Source organism: Vidua chalybeata, chromosome 1 (assembly GCF_026979565.1).
Source record: "Vidua chalybeata isolate OUT-0048 chromosome 1, bVidCha1 merged haplotype, whole genome shotgun sequence".
Taxonomy (NCBI): domain Eukaryota; kingdom Metazoa; phylum Chordata; class Aves; order Passeriformes; family Viduidae; genus Vidua; species Vidua chalybeata.
Window position 1 is genome coordinate 24,646,844 of NC_071530.1, and position 14,991 is coordinate 24,661,834.

Consider the following 14,991-nt stretch of genomic DNA (forward strand, 5'->3'; position numbering starts at 1 on the left):
GGCATAAACATAGCCCCTGAGTCTTTAGTTCTTGCTAATTTGAATTTTATGGCAATTTAAAAAAAAAATATTTGTACATTTGGACAGGAAATTATATGTTTGAGTGTGAAATATATGAAGAAATATTCATTTAAATATTTTGTTTGAATTATAAACTATTTTTCTAGGCATTGGAGCATGGCTTTTAAAATTAAACATAACATGAATGAGTAAGGTTTAATGGGGCTAGATTTCATTAGGAACAGCTTTTCTTTTCTTTTCCTGGGAAAAGGAACAACTTGACAGGTTTTGAATTAGTTCATCCTCAATGTGGTTGGATCTAAACATAAACTACTAACTCTGCAACTGAAATATCATCATATGTGTTTATTTAGCTAATTTTTTAATTCCTTCATCCAAGATACTATTTTGTGGAAGCTCCAACACAGTTTTGGTGCACCTTGATTAATGGGATGCAACATTGTGGCAGCTGGGCAGAAATACCTGCTGTTCATCCTTGCAGGATAACTTGCCAAACTATCTGGGTGGTGCTGTAGTAGCGTTCAGCTGGACTGTGCTCTGAGGATGGTCTGTCTTGCCTAGAATCTGGATCATGTAATCATCCAGATTAAGGACATGGTCTGAACTCAGAAGCTTGCTGGTGACCTACCTGTATTTTCTTCCTGGATTTCTTCCCTGTGGATGCCAGCAAGGATGAGAGTGAGGGAATACAGATCTCACCTGAAAAAGCGGTCTGATTTTTTTTTAGAAACATGGCCTGCTAGCACTTGTACCTTCTGAAGAGAGGTGTCTGCATTCAGGTATGTTAAAGCACAGATTTACAAATGTGTTTCTTTGAAGTGGTCATTCCCATAAGAGTCGTGTGGTGCAATAGCAAATGCTGATTAAATTATCACCCTGTATTGAAGGAAACCTTTTAAGCAAGGAGAGTGTTGGAATACTGTTGGGCTGTCTGGAAAGAGACGGAATTGATTCTTAACATGCACTCACAGAAGAACAGAGCAATGTAAGGACCAAGAATCTGGAGAGGTGCCAAAACATTGAATCCCTTGGCTAATTTTGAAGCACTCTTGAGTAAAGGTAATGTGTCAGTGAGGCCCTAGACTAGAATTGATTTCTGGAGCAATAATTAATCTAAGTGCACTGATATTATTGTGTGGGTTTTTTACATGACTACCTAATTGTGTGACTCAGTATCCATTTAGTGTTGATAGCAGCATAGTTTATCAGGGGCTTCTATCCAAGATGCTCTGGAGAGTCTGCTGAGGTTTTTCTGATGCTTCATCTGTGATTTTGCTGCTCATCCACCAGTACCACTGATACCACTGGTTGCCCAGAAGGCAAACCACATCCTGGGTCAGCACCAAAAGAGGAATGGCCATCAGGGTGAGGGAGGTGATTCTGCCTCTCTTCTCTGCCTTGTGAGACCCCACCTGAAGTGCTGCATCCAGCTCTGGGGTCCCCAGCACAAGGAAGATGTGGACTTGTTGCTGTGGGTCCAGAGGAAACCACAGAGTTGATCAGAGGGCTGGAACACCTCTCCTGGAGACAATTTGGGAGTGCTGGAATTGTTAGTTTTGGATCACTTATCAGTTATCTCCAGGCAAACCTTTTTTATTTCCCTCTACTAGTCCTCTTGGTTCCAGCCTAGTAGCTTTAAAGATTGCTGTGCACTTGCCTATTTCTGATGAAGGGATGGGCTAGGTGGATTTACTGACATAAGTTTGCACATGAGGTAGATAGGGTAACAAAGGGCTGCACTTACAGGATCTTCAACAGCCTGCAGGAATGGGCTGACAGAAATCTTATGAGGCAAAGGCTGATGTGAGTCGGGCATCTGGAGCAGCATCCCTGTGCAACTAGAGCTAGAGAGCAGATGTGCAGGCAGCATCCTGGGAAGAGGTGGAAAGAACATCTTCAATTAGAAAGAAAAGAATGGAATGTCAGGTGTCTTATTGCTGTCTCAGCTACCTTCAGTGAGGTAGAATGGATAAACGCAGATTCTTCGTACTCTCGGTACAAAGGGACAAAATAACAGGCAATGGAGAGGAGTTGCAGCAAGGGTAATTCTGATCAAGGCCATGACAAAGTTGGCCTTCTTTTCAAGTCAGAGCCTTAAGTTGGACTGGTTTCCTTCCAAGTGAAATTATTCAAAGAGTGTTTATGGCTTTCAGATCATTTCATATCAAGAGGTATAATGGAAGCTCATAGGTTGTGAATTCCTTATGTGCAGTCAGTGACTTCTGCATTTGAGAGTGCTGTCTGGGAGAGGTTGATCTTGTTCATTGTAACCACACAAATCCCGGCTTGGGTTGCTGTGACTAAATAAAACTGCTTTCTTAACAGGGTTCACACTCCTTTTAGCACTTTGGATTAATTATGTGGCTGTTAACCTAATGGAAGCAGCCAGAGTAGGTAATTGAAGACATCTTGAAATAAATGAGATAAATGCTAGCTGAAGCAGCTTCAGACTTCAAAGCTCAGAGGAAAACCATTTTAAAAATCATAGAATGGTTTGAGTTAGAATGGACCTTAAAGACCATTTAGTTCCAACCCCTCTGCTGTTGTCATGGTCACCTTCCACTAGAGTAGGTTACCCAAAGCCCCATCCACACTGGCCTTGAACAGGGATGAGGCATCTGACTGTAAAACTCCCTGAATGAATTTCACTGTACATTTTTTACATTTGTTCATTTACTGTACCAAACTGTATTTTAGGAAAGGTTAGAAGAGAAAATTTTGAACACTGTTACAGCAAACCCCCTATTCTTTCTTAGAATGTGTTTGCTGTATTCTTACTTCATTTTTGTTGGATTTAAGGAAACCATGCTAATGTATTTTTAAGTGAGCACATAATTCCTGAAGTATTTTCAGGAGAAATCATTAACTCATTTCACTAAAAGTGTGTGCTGCAGAACTTTAGTTTTGCATCACAGATTTGGTGCCTTTGCAATTTTTTTTTAGTACCAGTTATTTTCAAAGTGACAATATTTTTTAATTTCATCAATTTTTTAAATAATGTTTCTGGTTTCCATAGCTGATAAAAAAATCAATAAGTTATTTCAAGCAGCACAGGTCTGCTGATCCTCTTTTAATAAAAGCTGGACATATGCAGAAGGCTGTGTATCAGGTGTGCTGTAAAATATTTAAATCATGGGTTGCAGGAGATGTAGGAGTTGCTTCCAGTTTCAGTAGAATGCTTTTCTTAACCACCACTACTGTAATTAATTTTCAATTTCTCAAGATACATAATTCTTTTAGATACTCTAAAATCCATCTTAATTATGTTTCTAGCTCCATCCCTGTTCATTTTAACCACAATCACAAAGAATATTTCACGGCTGGTAATTCAGCTAAATTGCATGTAACTCTTGAGTATCAAGGGCAGTTCATACCCTGCCTCTCTCCTTCTCCTTCCTTCTTTTTTGCAGACTTCAGAAAAAAATCACTAATGACCTGAGATTTAGTACAGTGATGGCTGTATCACAGATTCGTGGGGTTTATTTTGCATTTGCTGGCTTTAATAATCTAGGGAATATTATTGTGGTGTGGTATAAAGGCTGTAAAATGCTCATTTGTCTCATATCTAGAAACATGACCAGCTTCTCAAATACATTATTGCTGACAGAATGTATAGTTCTTTCTTATAATACCTCTAGCGCTTGAGATTAACTAATGAAGTCTGAATTGCATGTGATTGATTTTGTTGAGCCAAAGTGATTTGAAATATATAATTAGCTACTTTGTTGAAGTGTGTGCATTATGGTTCAGTGACAGTGGTCAGTTAATCACAGCCTTATGTCTCTTTCATATTTAAACTTCAGATTATTATATTTCTTGTATTTAAAGCTGTTCTGTGAATAAACATCTAATTCATGTGTTGAGTTTTAATAACTTCCCCTGCTTTATGGTTTTCTCAGTTATTTTTATTCAGCTCTCTCTTTAAAATGTAACTTTATAATTTATGGTTTATTTCCATTACCAGTTAAGTATAATTATATGCATGGTATTCTTAAGATTATGGAATGTACAATGAGAAAAAGTTTGGTTTAGCTAGTAAAAGCTGTAATTGCTGGGAACATATTATTCCAATTTACAAATTTACAATTCTTTCTTTAGAACTTACATCAGTTGTAGATTGAATGCTTCAAAAAATTGTTTTGGATATGCCTCACTCTAAAGCAATAAATTTTAGTAAGATAGAACATTGCTAGTATATTTCTATTTTGGAAAACATTTGCTTGAAACTTTGTCATTGCTTGGAGGCTTTTATTCATATGTCATCAGACAGCTTCAGGTATCACAGAGTAACTTCATTTTTATATGTGATTCAAGCCTTGGAAATCACATCACTGTGAATTGTAAGTGTCTTTGGCATGAGAAAAAAAATTAAATTAATAAGGCTTCATATTTTTACATCCTACCTAATTTTGTTTATCTATGTGAAAATATTACTGCATTACAGTCTAATGTGTCAAAAACCACTTCTGAATTATCAGGAATTAGCAGACTTCGGATGCATTATATCTTGTCTATTCTAAGTTTTCGGTGTAAAAGGTGATTGTATGAAGTATTTTGAGTCTTGTATTTTCCAAGGAAGGTGAATTACCAGGCAGAGGGCCAAAGGGAATCCGATATTTGCATCACTTTGTGTGGTTTCATAACTTTCCACATTGAGGATCTCCCTCACGTGTTTACAAATGTAGTGCGCTCTCTACTATGTGTAAGTAATATGCTCATGCATAATTTTTTTTAAAATGTTTTTTTTTCAATACAACTTTTTTCCATATTTACTTTTAATTTGTTTTTACATTAGAGGAGACAAACAAGTAGCAGATACGGCTTAAATCCTTTTTTTACTTCCTTTAGTAATTTCAAAAGTTCATTGTTCCTCCCAGTTGAGTCTGAAAACATGACTGGTTTAGTCTTTGTAATACTTGGCTCTAAAATCAAAATTTAGAGGAAGCAGGATCTGTCTGTGAGTCAGTATGCAGAACAGATGAAGTGTAGGGGCCATGAAGAAACATTCTCTTTCTTTCAGCCCAAGGTCTTTGTCATTACTGAGAACTAATGTCATATTTTGTAACAGTGGGATGTGAGTGCCAGACTGTGATCTGTTTTGATCAGGATTAAAATGCTGATGTTATTGCCTTGATTCTCTTCTAGTTTCTACTGTATTGACTATCAATGTTTTTAAGCTAAGACACTTTCTTGCAAATTATTTTCAGAGCACCTTGTGCTATTATTTCAAATGGAGTTACTCATTCTCACCTTTCTTATCCTTTTGGAAGTAATTAGTAGCTTGGATATTTTGATGATGTTGAAATAATCTCCAAATTGCAGTCCTTTCTGTAGTGCCTGACTTTCAGAATCTGAAAAATTATTTGTCATAGGAAATGGACCCAGGGTCATCCACTGTTGGGAAATTGGTTTACACATGGATGACAAATGCCAAGGGATTTTAACAGTGATAGGCAGTACTAATGAAAAGAGTTTTCATACATGAGATATAATGCACATTTCTCCCTCTCATTCAAATAATAAATTAAATTTGTCATTTGAGCCAAATGTTGTGGGAACAAATAATTTACTATATCTAGTGTCTCAGTGTCACTTTATTGTGCTTTTCAGCTCTACATAATATGTCTTTCATCTATAATTACCTAATTATCTTTCTAGCCTTCTAAGAAAATAATTCTTCAGCTTGACATCTTTAAATTGTGCTTTTGTTCAGTAATTCACAGTGTGTTGGTACTGTGTAATGGGTGTTTATGATTAGTTTGGAGATAGCAACATATCTAAATGTGGTTATGCCACTGTGCTAAAAGAAAAAAAAAAGGGGTTACAATCCTAACCAATTCTGAGTTCTAGCTGCTGAAAGCAAGACTGAGAAGCATTCTTGTAAGTCTCAACCAAGAAAGAGGCACTTCCCTTGTGTTTTGTTAAGCCAAGGAAGTGTGTGCCCAGTGTTCAGCAGTAGCTAACAGTGGAGAAAACGTTCCTTAGCAACAGAAGCTCATGAAATAAAAGACAGATTTAAATGCAGCTTAAAATTAAGGAAATACCGTCTGTCAGATTTTAAAATGTGGAAATAGATTCCGTTTTCTAGACCAGAGAAAGACAGATATAAAAGCTCAGAGATGGAAGAAGTTTTAAGTCAGAGTGAGGCGGAGTTACTGTGATGCTTGTTCCTTTCACTAAAAGCTGCCACAAGTGCGCCTGTGCTCTTACTGTGCATCCATAACAGCCTGGTCTTCTGTAGCCTTCTGGAAAATACATGGCTCTGAAGAGAATGGAAGTGATTATACTTTACTGAAACTTGGAGTGGTGGCTTGTAATGGTCCCTTCTACTTTGCCCCTCCTGTCATGTGACCAGACCTGTCATGGTCTGATTGCTCCTACTCCTGCACACAGTGCCCTTGTTACAAATCTCATCCACAGAACACATTTGAAACAATCAAAACTATGCATCTTTGGAGAAAAAGGCTACCCTCTATACTAGAAATGGCTAAAACCATAGAACGTCAGTAAACAGTAGGAGTAATGTTTTTTCACTAATGTTTTGTATAGGTTTGTAATTGGACGAGAAAAACCGGGACAAGTGAGTGAGGTTGCGCAGCTGATTAGCCAAACTCTAGAACAAGAACGCCGCCAGAGAGAGCTGCTGGAGCAGCATTATGCACAGTATGATGCAGATGATGATGAGGTAACAGACTGTCCAGTGTTTCACTATTTGGTGTTTTTTAATGTTCTGTTTTCTATTCCTAATTCCTTCTTTTTACTTACCACTCAGAGGTCAACTTTTGGACCTTTCCATTACCTTTGCTGATGATTTTTATGGATTTTGATGATGAATCTTAATTGAAGAACAAATTTTTAGAAAAAAAAATTCATCATGGATTTAAAGTGTTTGTTTTGTTCTAGAAGAGCAAATATCAAGTTGGTTGATGTTTTTGTAAGCATTCCTCTTCCTTGAAAGCATATACCTTTCTGAAATAAGGGAGTAAAGTTTGGTTGGTTGTGCACAGAAACAAGTACAGTTTTGTGAAAGCTGGTAAAAGTTCCCTTCTGACTTTCAGAGGGCTTGAGGAAGTTGGTTTCTTTTCTAGAGGAATTTATATTCTTCTTAAGTCAGAATGTTTTCTGAAATTCTAGGTAAGACCCCTCCTTCCACACACTGTGATTTTGTTTCTTTTTGAACAGATATTCCTCAGGATAGAGAATTAGCCTACCTTTTCTGAAATGTATATTCATGCTTACAATTAGTGCCAATACAAAGGTTTTGAACGTAACAACTCTGTTCAGTAAAATTTCCATAATTTCTTTCCATTCTCATAAAATTCCTAGTATGCCTTAATATAAAGATACTTGGAAATATTACTTTGAGAACTTTTTCAGAGACTACTGCTGTCTGTGTTACTCCCTAAATTAGCTGCTGGGTTTTGTAACAAACTGCTTCCATATAGCTCAAGCATACTGTCATCATTTCACATCATCTTGAGTAATATTATTTGAAATGCTAGACTCCATGTATTAGTGTGTTTTCATCCTGGGCCAGTTCTTGGGGTTTTTTTGGGGTTGGGGTTTTTGTTTTTTTTTTTTTTTTTTTTTTTTGTGTAAGGGAACAGTAGATAAGGGGAGATAGAGAATTTGTGATATGCATTTATTTCAGGTTAGTTTTCGTTTTTAGGAAAAAAATACTCTTGACATAAAATCAGAATGTACTCAGATTTTGAAACATGCTGTTAAAATAGCAATATGTCAGAACAAAAGACTAAGTAAAAATCCTGTCTGGCCCCAGTAAGGCTTTCACTTACTGTAATTTCCACTGATATTAAGAATAAAAATATTTCAATATATCTTAGAATTAATCCTGTCACTGGGACATATTTAACTCATGTAAATAAGAGCTGTACATACAACTCATGTAAATAAGAGCTGTACATACATGCATATGTATGTGTGCCTGTGGGAGACCATGAAGGATAGAAAAATCCATATCATGTTCCCTCCTCGAACTACAGAACCGTGCAAGTCTCCTAACTTCTCTTTAGTCTAGAATTAAATTCAAGAGAAGTTTCTTGAAGGAACTCTCTTACAATCTCTTCAAAAACAAAATGGAACAACTAGGCTTTGGGAAAAGAGACTTCTCATAACTCATCACAGCGTGCTGTAGATGTCAGGGTTTGAAGACTTTCAGTACCATCTCATGGTGAGCATTGTCTGATTGCTTTCATACAGGCAAGAGAGGGGTGTCCTAAATGCCTGATGTTTAAGTCTTTCTCAGTGTGTACTTGCATGTAAAGGGGTGTGTGCTGACCTGTGTTAAGTGATTGATGCATTACACCTTTTGTCTGTGGGACACATCCACCTGCAAAAAATCTCAAATGTTTGTGTTTCTTACCTGCACGCACCACACAGGTGGTGTTACTCAAGATCTGGCAATAAAGAAAATGTTGTTAAACCCCTATTGATCAGTACTGATCCTGGCAGTACTTCAGCCTTCAGTAGGGATTGTTGCTGTGAAGGTGCTGATGGTGACACTCACACTGATGGCCTTGAAGGTGTTTCTCAGAACAGTACTGAAAGAGGACAGGGATGAGTAGGTATCAGGTACTTTTTGTCATGTGCCTTGCAATTAGGTGGCTGCAAACTCTTAAGCGCTGTACACTGCATAAATTTTTCACAAAAGATACTAAATTCACAAAGTGTTTTCTGTTGATAGTGCTTTGGATCATAGAGAGAAAATAAAATTGCGCAAGTTTTTCCCAGATTTTTCCATAATTAAGAGAGTTAAAGGTATCTTTTCTTATTCTAGCACTTCACTGAGGATGGTGACCATCTCTGTGACTATGACATGATTTTTGGCAATGGCCTTTGGAGTGCAGAGGAGAGTTTTGTGTTGCATACGAGGAAAGGAGGAAGAAAGGAGAAGACATTTACCAGGGGAGATCCAGATGATCTCATCAATTATCTCTTTTGGAAGGAGAAGGAATTAGGCCTGAGAACAAATGCAGTGCTTAAAAACTACATTGGGATCACTGAAGGTCACACCCATTTCCTACTTGATGCCATACATATATATATCTGGGACATGGGTGGTAAACATTTTCAGAATAAATGCTGGGGTTTAGTTACTAAGATATGCAGGGTAGCCGGTTCCTTTTTTTTAATTACGAGACTTAGTAGAAATAGATTTTATTGAATATCTGCAGTAATCTGAATATTACTATTTTTTGGCCACCTGACTATGCTGTCCAGGTCTACTCACATAACTTGCACCATTCCCAGATAATTGACACAATGTAAACTGTGATCTAATGCACATTAGCCACAGTTCAAAGACATTTTTGGTCACCACAAGCACTTCTGCTCCATTTACTGTCAAATATGAGCATTACTTCTTTGAGCTTACCTTGCTCTGTGTGGACAAGTCTGGCTGGGTTTATGTTGCTTCCAGACACCACCACCAGCCCTGCATTCTTTGGCTCTGGTAAGCAGAGCACCTTTTTGGCAAGAAAATCTCAGTTTGCACTGGCTGAATGAATATCTACAAATGTACAAAAACCACTACTACCCTTTTGAGTCCATTTCATCAAAGAAATAGTGACTCTGACTGCTTGGAGTTCAGGAGTATTTGGATTGCCATTGTAAGGAGTTTGGCATTGGGGCAGCACAGAATTATACACGAGTTGCTCAGTCTCAGCGCTGTCGAGTCATCCTGTTCATTTTCCTGCACTATTTAAAATATAGTAACATAGATCTCCAGGTAGTGCTGCATAAATAAACAAGAAAATGATCTTGAGACTGCCAAATTCTGAGACTCAGAGACTTCGCCACAAGTACAGCAAAAACATTTTAAGTTTTCCAGAGCAGGAAGTCAGTGATCTTGTTTGAGTCCTGTGGTCATGGCACATGACTTGTATTTGTTAGAGGTGGTTAAACCACAGGAAGAGAATGTGTGCCAAGCACGTGCAGGTTCTGGTGTTTTATCTTGCTGTGTCACTAGCTGGCTGGATTTCCTCTGTTTTGGAGCTTCTGAAAGTCTTCATAGCCCAAGGAGTCTGTAGGTATTTTAGAAGGATCCAAGTTATTTAAAAAAGCAGTCTTCTGAGACAGTTTTGGTTTCTGCCAGCTAGTGGGCAGTGGACTTGAGTTGTATACTAAATTTAGAGATGCAGTGTTTGCCTACTACATTCTCATTCCATTGCCTTGCAGGAATGTTGCCTGACAGATATTTGTTGGGGAAGATTTACACTAATACATAGAGTTTCTAAAATACATATAATTTACTGTGTAAGTAATACTGAAAACTCATCATTTACTATATAAATGCCCTGCATTCCTGCATTTCAGAATCTGCTGTCCTGCATGGGCTGCAGGACATCACAGGGTTGCAGGATGCTTTCAGATGCTCCTTCATTTAAATTTTTGCATGGAAACATAAAGCCCTTGTGCAGAACTGATGAACATGAAGAGAAGATGGATGTTCACAGTGGAGTCCATGCAAAGACCAGCAGGATAAGTGTGCATCAGCTCACAATTTGTTGTTAAGCTCCTACAAGCCAAGCACTTGAGCCAGTAGTATCAGCTATTTCTCAAGTGTTACATACAATGGGCAGCACTGGCATTTCCTAGCAAGTCTGTGCTAATCACAGTAAAGCTGGGAGAGTATGTTACCTCTAGATAGCCTGATGCAGAGTTTGCTCATCACCAGTTTGTCTAGCTTCCTAAAAGCCCACATCCTTTTAATTTGTAGCAGCCTGTCAGAAAGTAAAACTCAAAGGCTTTGAAGTAGGCACTGTCTTTGTATTTCCTACTTAGTGTGCTAAGTGTGACCTGAATCTGTATCCTTGACTGAAACCTTTTGAATTCCCTATGTTAACATAGTGTTCTGTGCACATGAGTCAAATTCTGACATTTCTTGGAATTTTGATTTGGACTTGGTATTATCTTCTTCATGTTCTTTAGCAAATGACAAGTCACATAAAGCAGATGACCTGTTCCCCAGAAGGCTGCATGGGTTGATGAAAATGTGAAATGAATAATATATTGCAGGATTCTGTTCACTCTGTGGCCACAGACAAGTAGTTTAATGCAAGTGATGTTTTATAATATCGCTAATAGTCAAGCAAATATTTTTTTCATTTTAAATTCTCATTCATTAGGACATGCTGAGAGCAAAGAGACATTTAAAACCATTGAAGAAAATCTTGACACATGCAAAAAAAAAAAAGGTGGCAATGCACTTGAATGTCTTAACACCCAAAGAGTACACTTACTTAACCAAATCTTTCAGAGAGTACATTTTTTCCAACATCATTAATATGATGCACTCCTGTAAAAGCAATGATTAATACTATGCCATTATGTTTTTCTTCACTCTTTTGAAAGAATTAAATATAAGCCATCAAAGAAAAAATCAGATGAAGAGATGGGCTTGAGTTATTTTTATAGTTCTTCAAATGGTGTTCCCTGATTGTGGGAGAGTTTCAGCGGGAACAAAAGGTGTAGCTTGATGCAGCCTTTGTTATGGTGATTTGGGGAAGGTCTGTCTGCATTATCCTGGCTGGTGCTGCAGCTCCTTCTTTTATGGTTGGGAGTGTTAGGCACATTTCAGAAATTTACTGTTAAGGCAGTTAAACAATGCAAGTAACACATTTTCCCTTTACAAGTGGAAAATTGCAGCTCATGTTGATAATTTCATGCTATTAGCTGTGATTGCATATGGCAAAATGGAATGGCTAATATCAGAAGCTATTGCTTTGGATGGGACAAGCTTAAGCCCTAGGTGCTACTGAAGTGAGAAAGAGGGCTTTTACACGGATGAATTCTGCTCACCAACACAGAATGAAGGGTCTAAGATTTTCCTTCAAGAGCATGTAAGTTTTCATTGGCTATGGAGTTAAAAATATTATTGCTGTTGCCAGCTAAGGAAACAAAATGTATTGCAGGGAACCTGAGGGAGTTGCAATGACAACTCTTACCTTACAGGGCTTTGTTATTTGAAGTAAGACAATTTTTTTTCTGTGCCTTGCTGCTCCTTGTAAAATAGCGAATTTCACATTCTAGCTAACTGGCACAGTGTCTGAACAACTACCATCTGGTAATTTAATGTGCAGCAAAAGTCAGCAGAGGAAATTTTTTCAGGGAAAGTATGTTTCATGTAGTTTATGCTGTATATTTCCTCAATGTATACATAGGTTCTTTTCAACCTGTAATTTGTTTTTCATGTAAGATGAAATCCCTTTATTTTGAAGACAAAAGCAAAAGTCCCATTTATTTCTGCTTTCTGTAATGTGTTCTTGTCCTCCTGGTGTTTTGTTTACTTGAGCTGTGCTTTGCTTTGATAGCTACTTTCTTCATTAATTGAAGCAAAAATTACTGTGCTCATTGACACTCATTATGTACAATTTGAAGCAAGATTTTCCTTTTTGTTCATTTTTAGCTGCCTGATGTTCTTCTTCAAACACTCTGGCTCCTGAGGCCAGTAAGAATATTGTCTGCTCTTGAATTTTCCCCAACAATTTACTCCTTCATGTGTGTTCATTTTTAGATTTTTATTCAGTACTTCTTCTTAGCTTAAGTCTTTGGAGAAATCAGTTTTAGCTAAATTCATCTGTTTTATTCCTTTGCCAAAATGGGTGAATGTAATTGGGATTTTGTATTAATGTATTTCTTTAAAATGCTCATGTAGCTGTGCCAGGTCTGTTTTGTTTTACATAAGCAGGGCATGAGTTTACTGGTTAATGATCCTGTTTCTGCCTCTTCTTTGCATGCTACAGAGATTTCCTTGCCACTGATGATGGACCCACCAGGATTTTTTTTTAATGCAGAAATTATGGTTGTGTATTACCTTATTTGTTTCAGGGATAATGACTGCAAAATAGAAAGTACATGGACTGTTAGTATTTTGTCCCCACAAAAATTAATTTCTCTGAAATCTCAGTGTGACTTTAACAGTTAAAATCTTCTTGTTCTTCTGGTTGCCCTGATGGTGTGTGAAGGTGGCATTACATGCTCCTGGAAAGAGCCAGGAAAGTTAGCAGCCATATTTTCAGTTTAGACAGCTACTGCACATAGTCAGGGACAATAAAATAGAAACAGAAGTTACTACAGATGTAGTGTAACACAAGATTTTTTTGTGTGTGTGCATGAGATCTAGACATGCACAATTTCAGGTGTTATTTTGTTTAGCTATAGTGCTTACATGCCTGAAAGCTCCATTGAGATGGACTATGTATTCTTTGCTTCTCTTAAATAAGGAAAGAAGAAGCAAAACCAGCTGTTAGCATTTTTTTTTATAGAAGACTATTGAGATTCTTAGGCATATATGCTTAGTAGGCATGAAGTATATAAAATAAATGGTTCCTGTTTATTTCATTGGAGAATATGTTACTATTTATAATGGCAGCAATAATTCACCAAAAAAAGTGCCTCGCTTTACAGTGACTATATTAAAGTCTGGATGTGCATGTTTGTGACTTACTTTCTTTTTAGTAGTTCTCTCAACATCATAAAATTTTATTAAACTATTTTATGCTTTCTATGTGTTTTGGCTTTGTTTTTTAAAACTTCAGTGGTTTAAAAAAAGAGGAATGTAGGTTTTTCATGATCTTTGAACGTTCCTTTTAACCCAGACCATTCTATGATTCTGTGTGCTGTCTGTGTGTCCTGTGCACCTAGAGTCAACATCTTTCATGCACTGCTTTTTAGAGAGATTCACATAAGCCTGAACAACAGCAGAGAAACTGAATTAAAGTAGGAAGCTGAGGTTTGAACTGTTGTTCAAACATCTGAGTTCTTACCTCTTGTTTTGAAAAGTCCTTTTGTCAAAAAATTACACTAAAATTAGATCATTTTAGCACTATTGGGAATATACTTCTGATAATAGTATTATGTTTCTTCATCTTAGAAACTGAAAACTCATGAAAAAAAACTTTGAATAGTTTTGTCAAATTTTTGGTGGTGTTACTGTATAAACATGAAAAAGACTGCACCGGTCCCCCCGCCCTTCCTTTTCCATGTATTTATTTAGTCCCAGGCCTTACAAATCCAGATGTGGTCCTGAGGGAAGTGTTTGCTTTATAATGTGTTTGCACAGTCATCTGCAAGCCAGCACTGTTTGTGATCCGTGCATGCTGTACTCCAGCTCCCAGAGGGAGCCCTGCAGGAGCAAGGTGGTACCATTCCCTTTAGGGATGGGGAGAGATGAGCACAGACATGTGTGCAAAAGACTGAGTAGGCAGCTTGGGGTTCAATACTGCAAGCTTTTTCTTTTCAATATTGTTTTGGTTTTTTTTTTGTTGTTGTTGTTGTTGTTTTGTTGTTTTTGTTTTGTTTTGTGTTTTGTTTTTGTTTGGTTGGTTGGTTTTTTGTTTTGTTTGGGTTTTTTGTTTGTTTGTTTTTTCTTTGTTTTTTGTTTTGTTTTTTTGTTCTTGAGATACTGATTGCAGCTTACGATTTTTCAAAATCCTGTTTTGTCAGCAAATTGTTTGCACCTCATGGTTTACCAACACAAGAAACACCCACATTTATTGTTCCAAACTAGTTCAAAGCAGCTCCTTATTCAGGGTGAAAATTGAGTAAACTCTGGCTTCAGACTCTGAACTTGTTTGACTCTGACACTTGGTTTCTTTTCCCTACCGTTGTCTTTCTGCGTGGGTGTAACTTTTCTATCGTTAATTTGTTTATAAAGAACAAACCAGTGATTTTTCAAATTCAACATGGAATATCACTGGATAATTACTTCATCCAGATGACTTTACTAACAAATAAACAAGATCCTGTTGGTTGTATTCTGTGTTTTTCCTGTTTGGAAAAGATTCTTTGTTAAATCTGAAATAAATTTGGAGAGTTCTTCCAATGGAAAAGAGGTCTCACTTGGAAAAGGATGAAACCATGAAAATACAGAGCCAGTAATGCTTGAGAACTGAGTTATTAGTGCTTAAGACACTGTTTTCTCTTCAGTCTTAATGTACTGAAATACTA

The 14,991-nt window shown here is 37.2% G+C and overlaps 1 protein-coding gene across 2 annotated transcripts in view; it reads left to right on the top strand.

The window, feature by feature from the left end:
• The window catches only part of PPP1R9A (protein phosphatase 1 regulatory subunit 9A), a 129,108-nt gene that overhangs the window by 79,237 nt on the left and 34,880 nt on the right, over nucleotides 1-14,991 (top strand). For both annotated transcript variants that reach the window (XM_053942876.1, XM_053942885.1), the window contains exon 6: nucleotides 6,571-6,706. In XM_053942876.1, coding sequence (XP_053798851.1) covers nucleotides 6,571-6,706 — 136 coding nt within the window. The remainder of the gene's footprint in view (nucleotides 1-6,570; nucleotides 6,707-14,991) is intronic.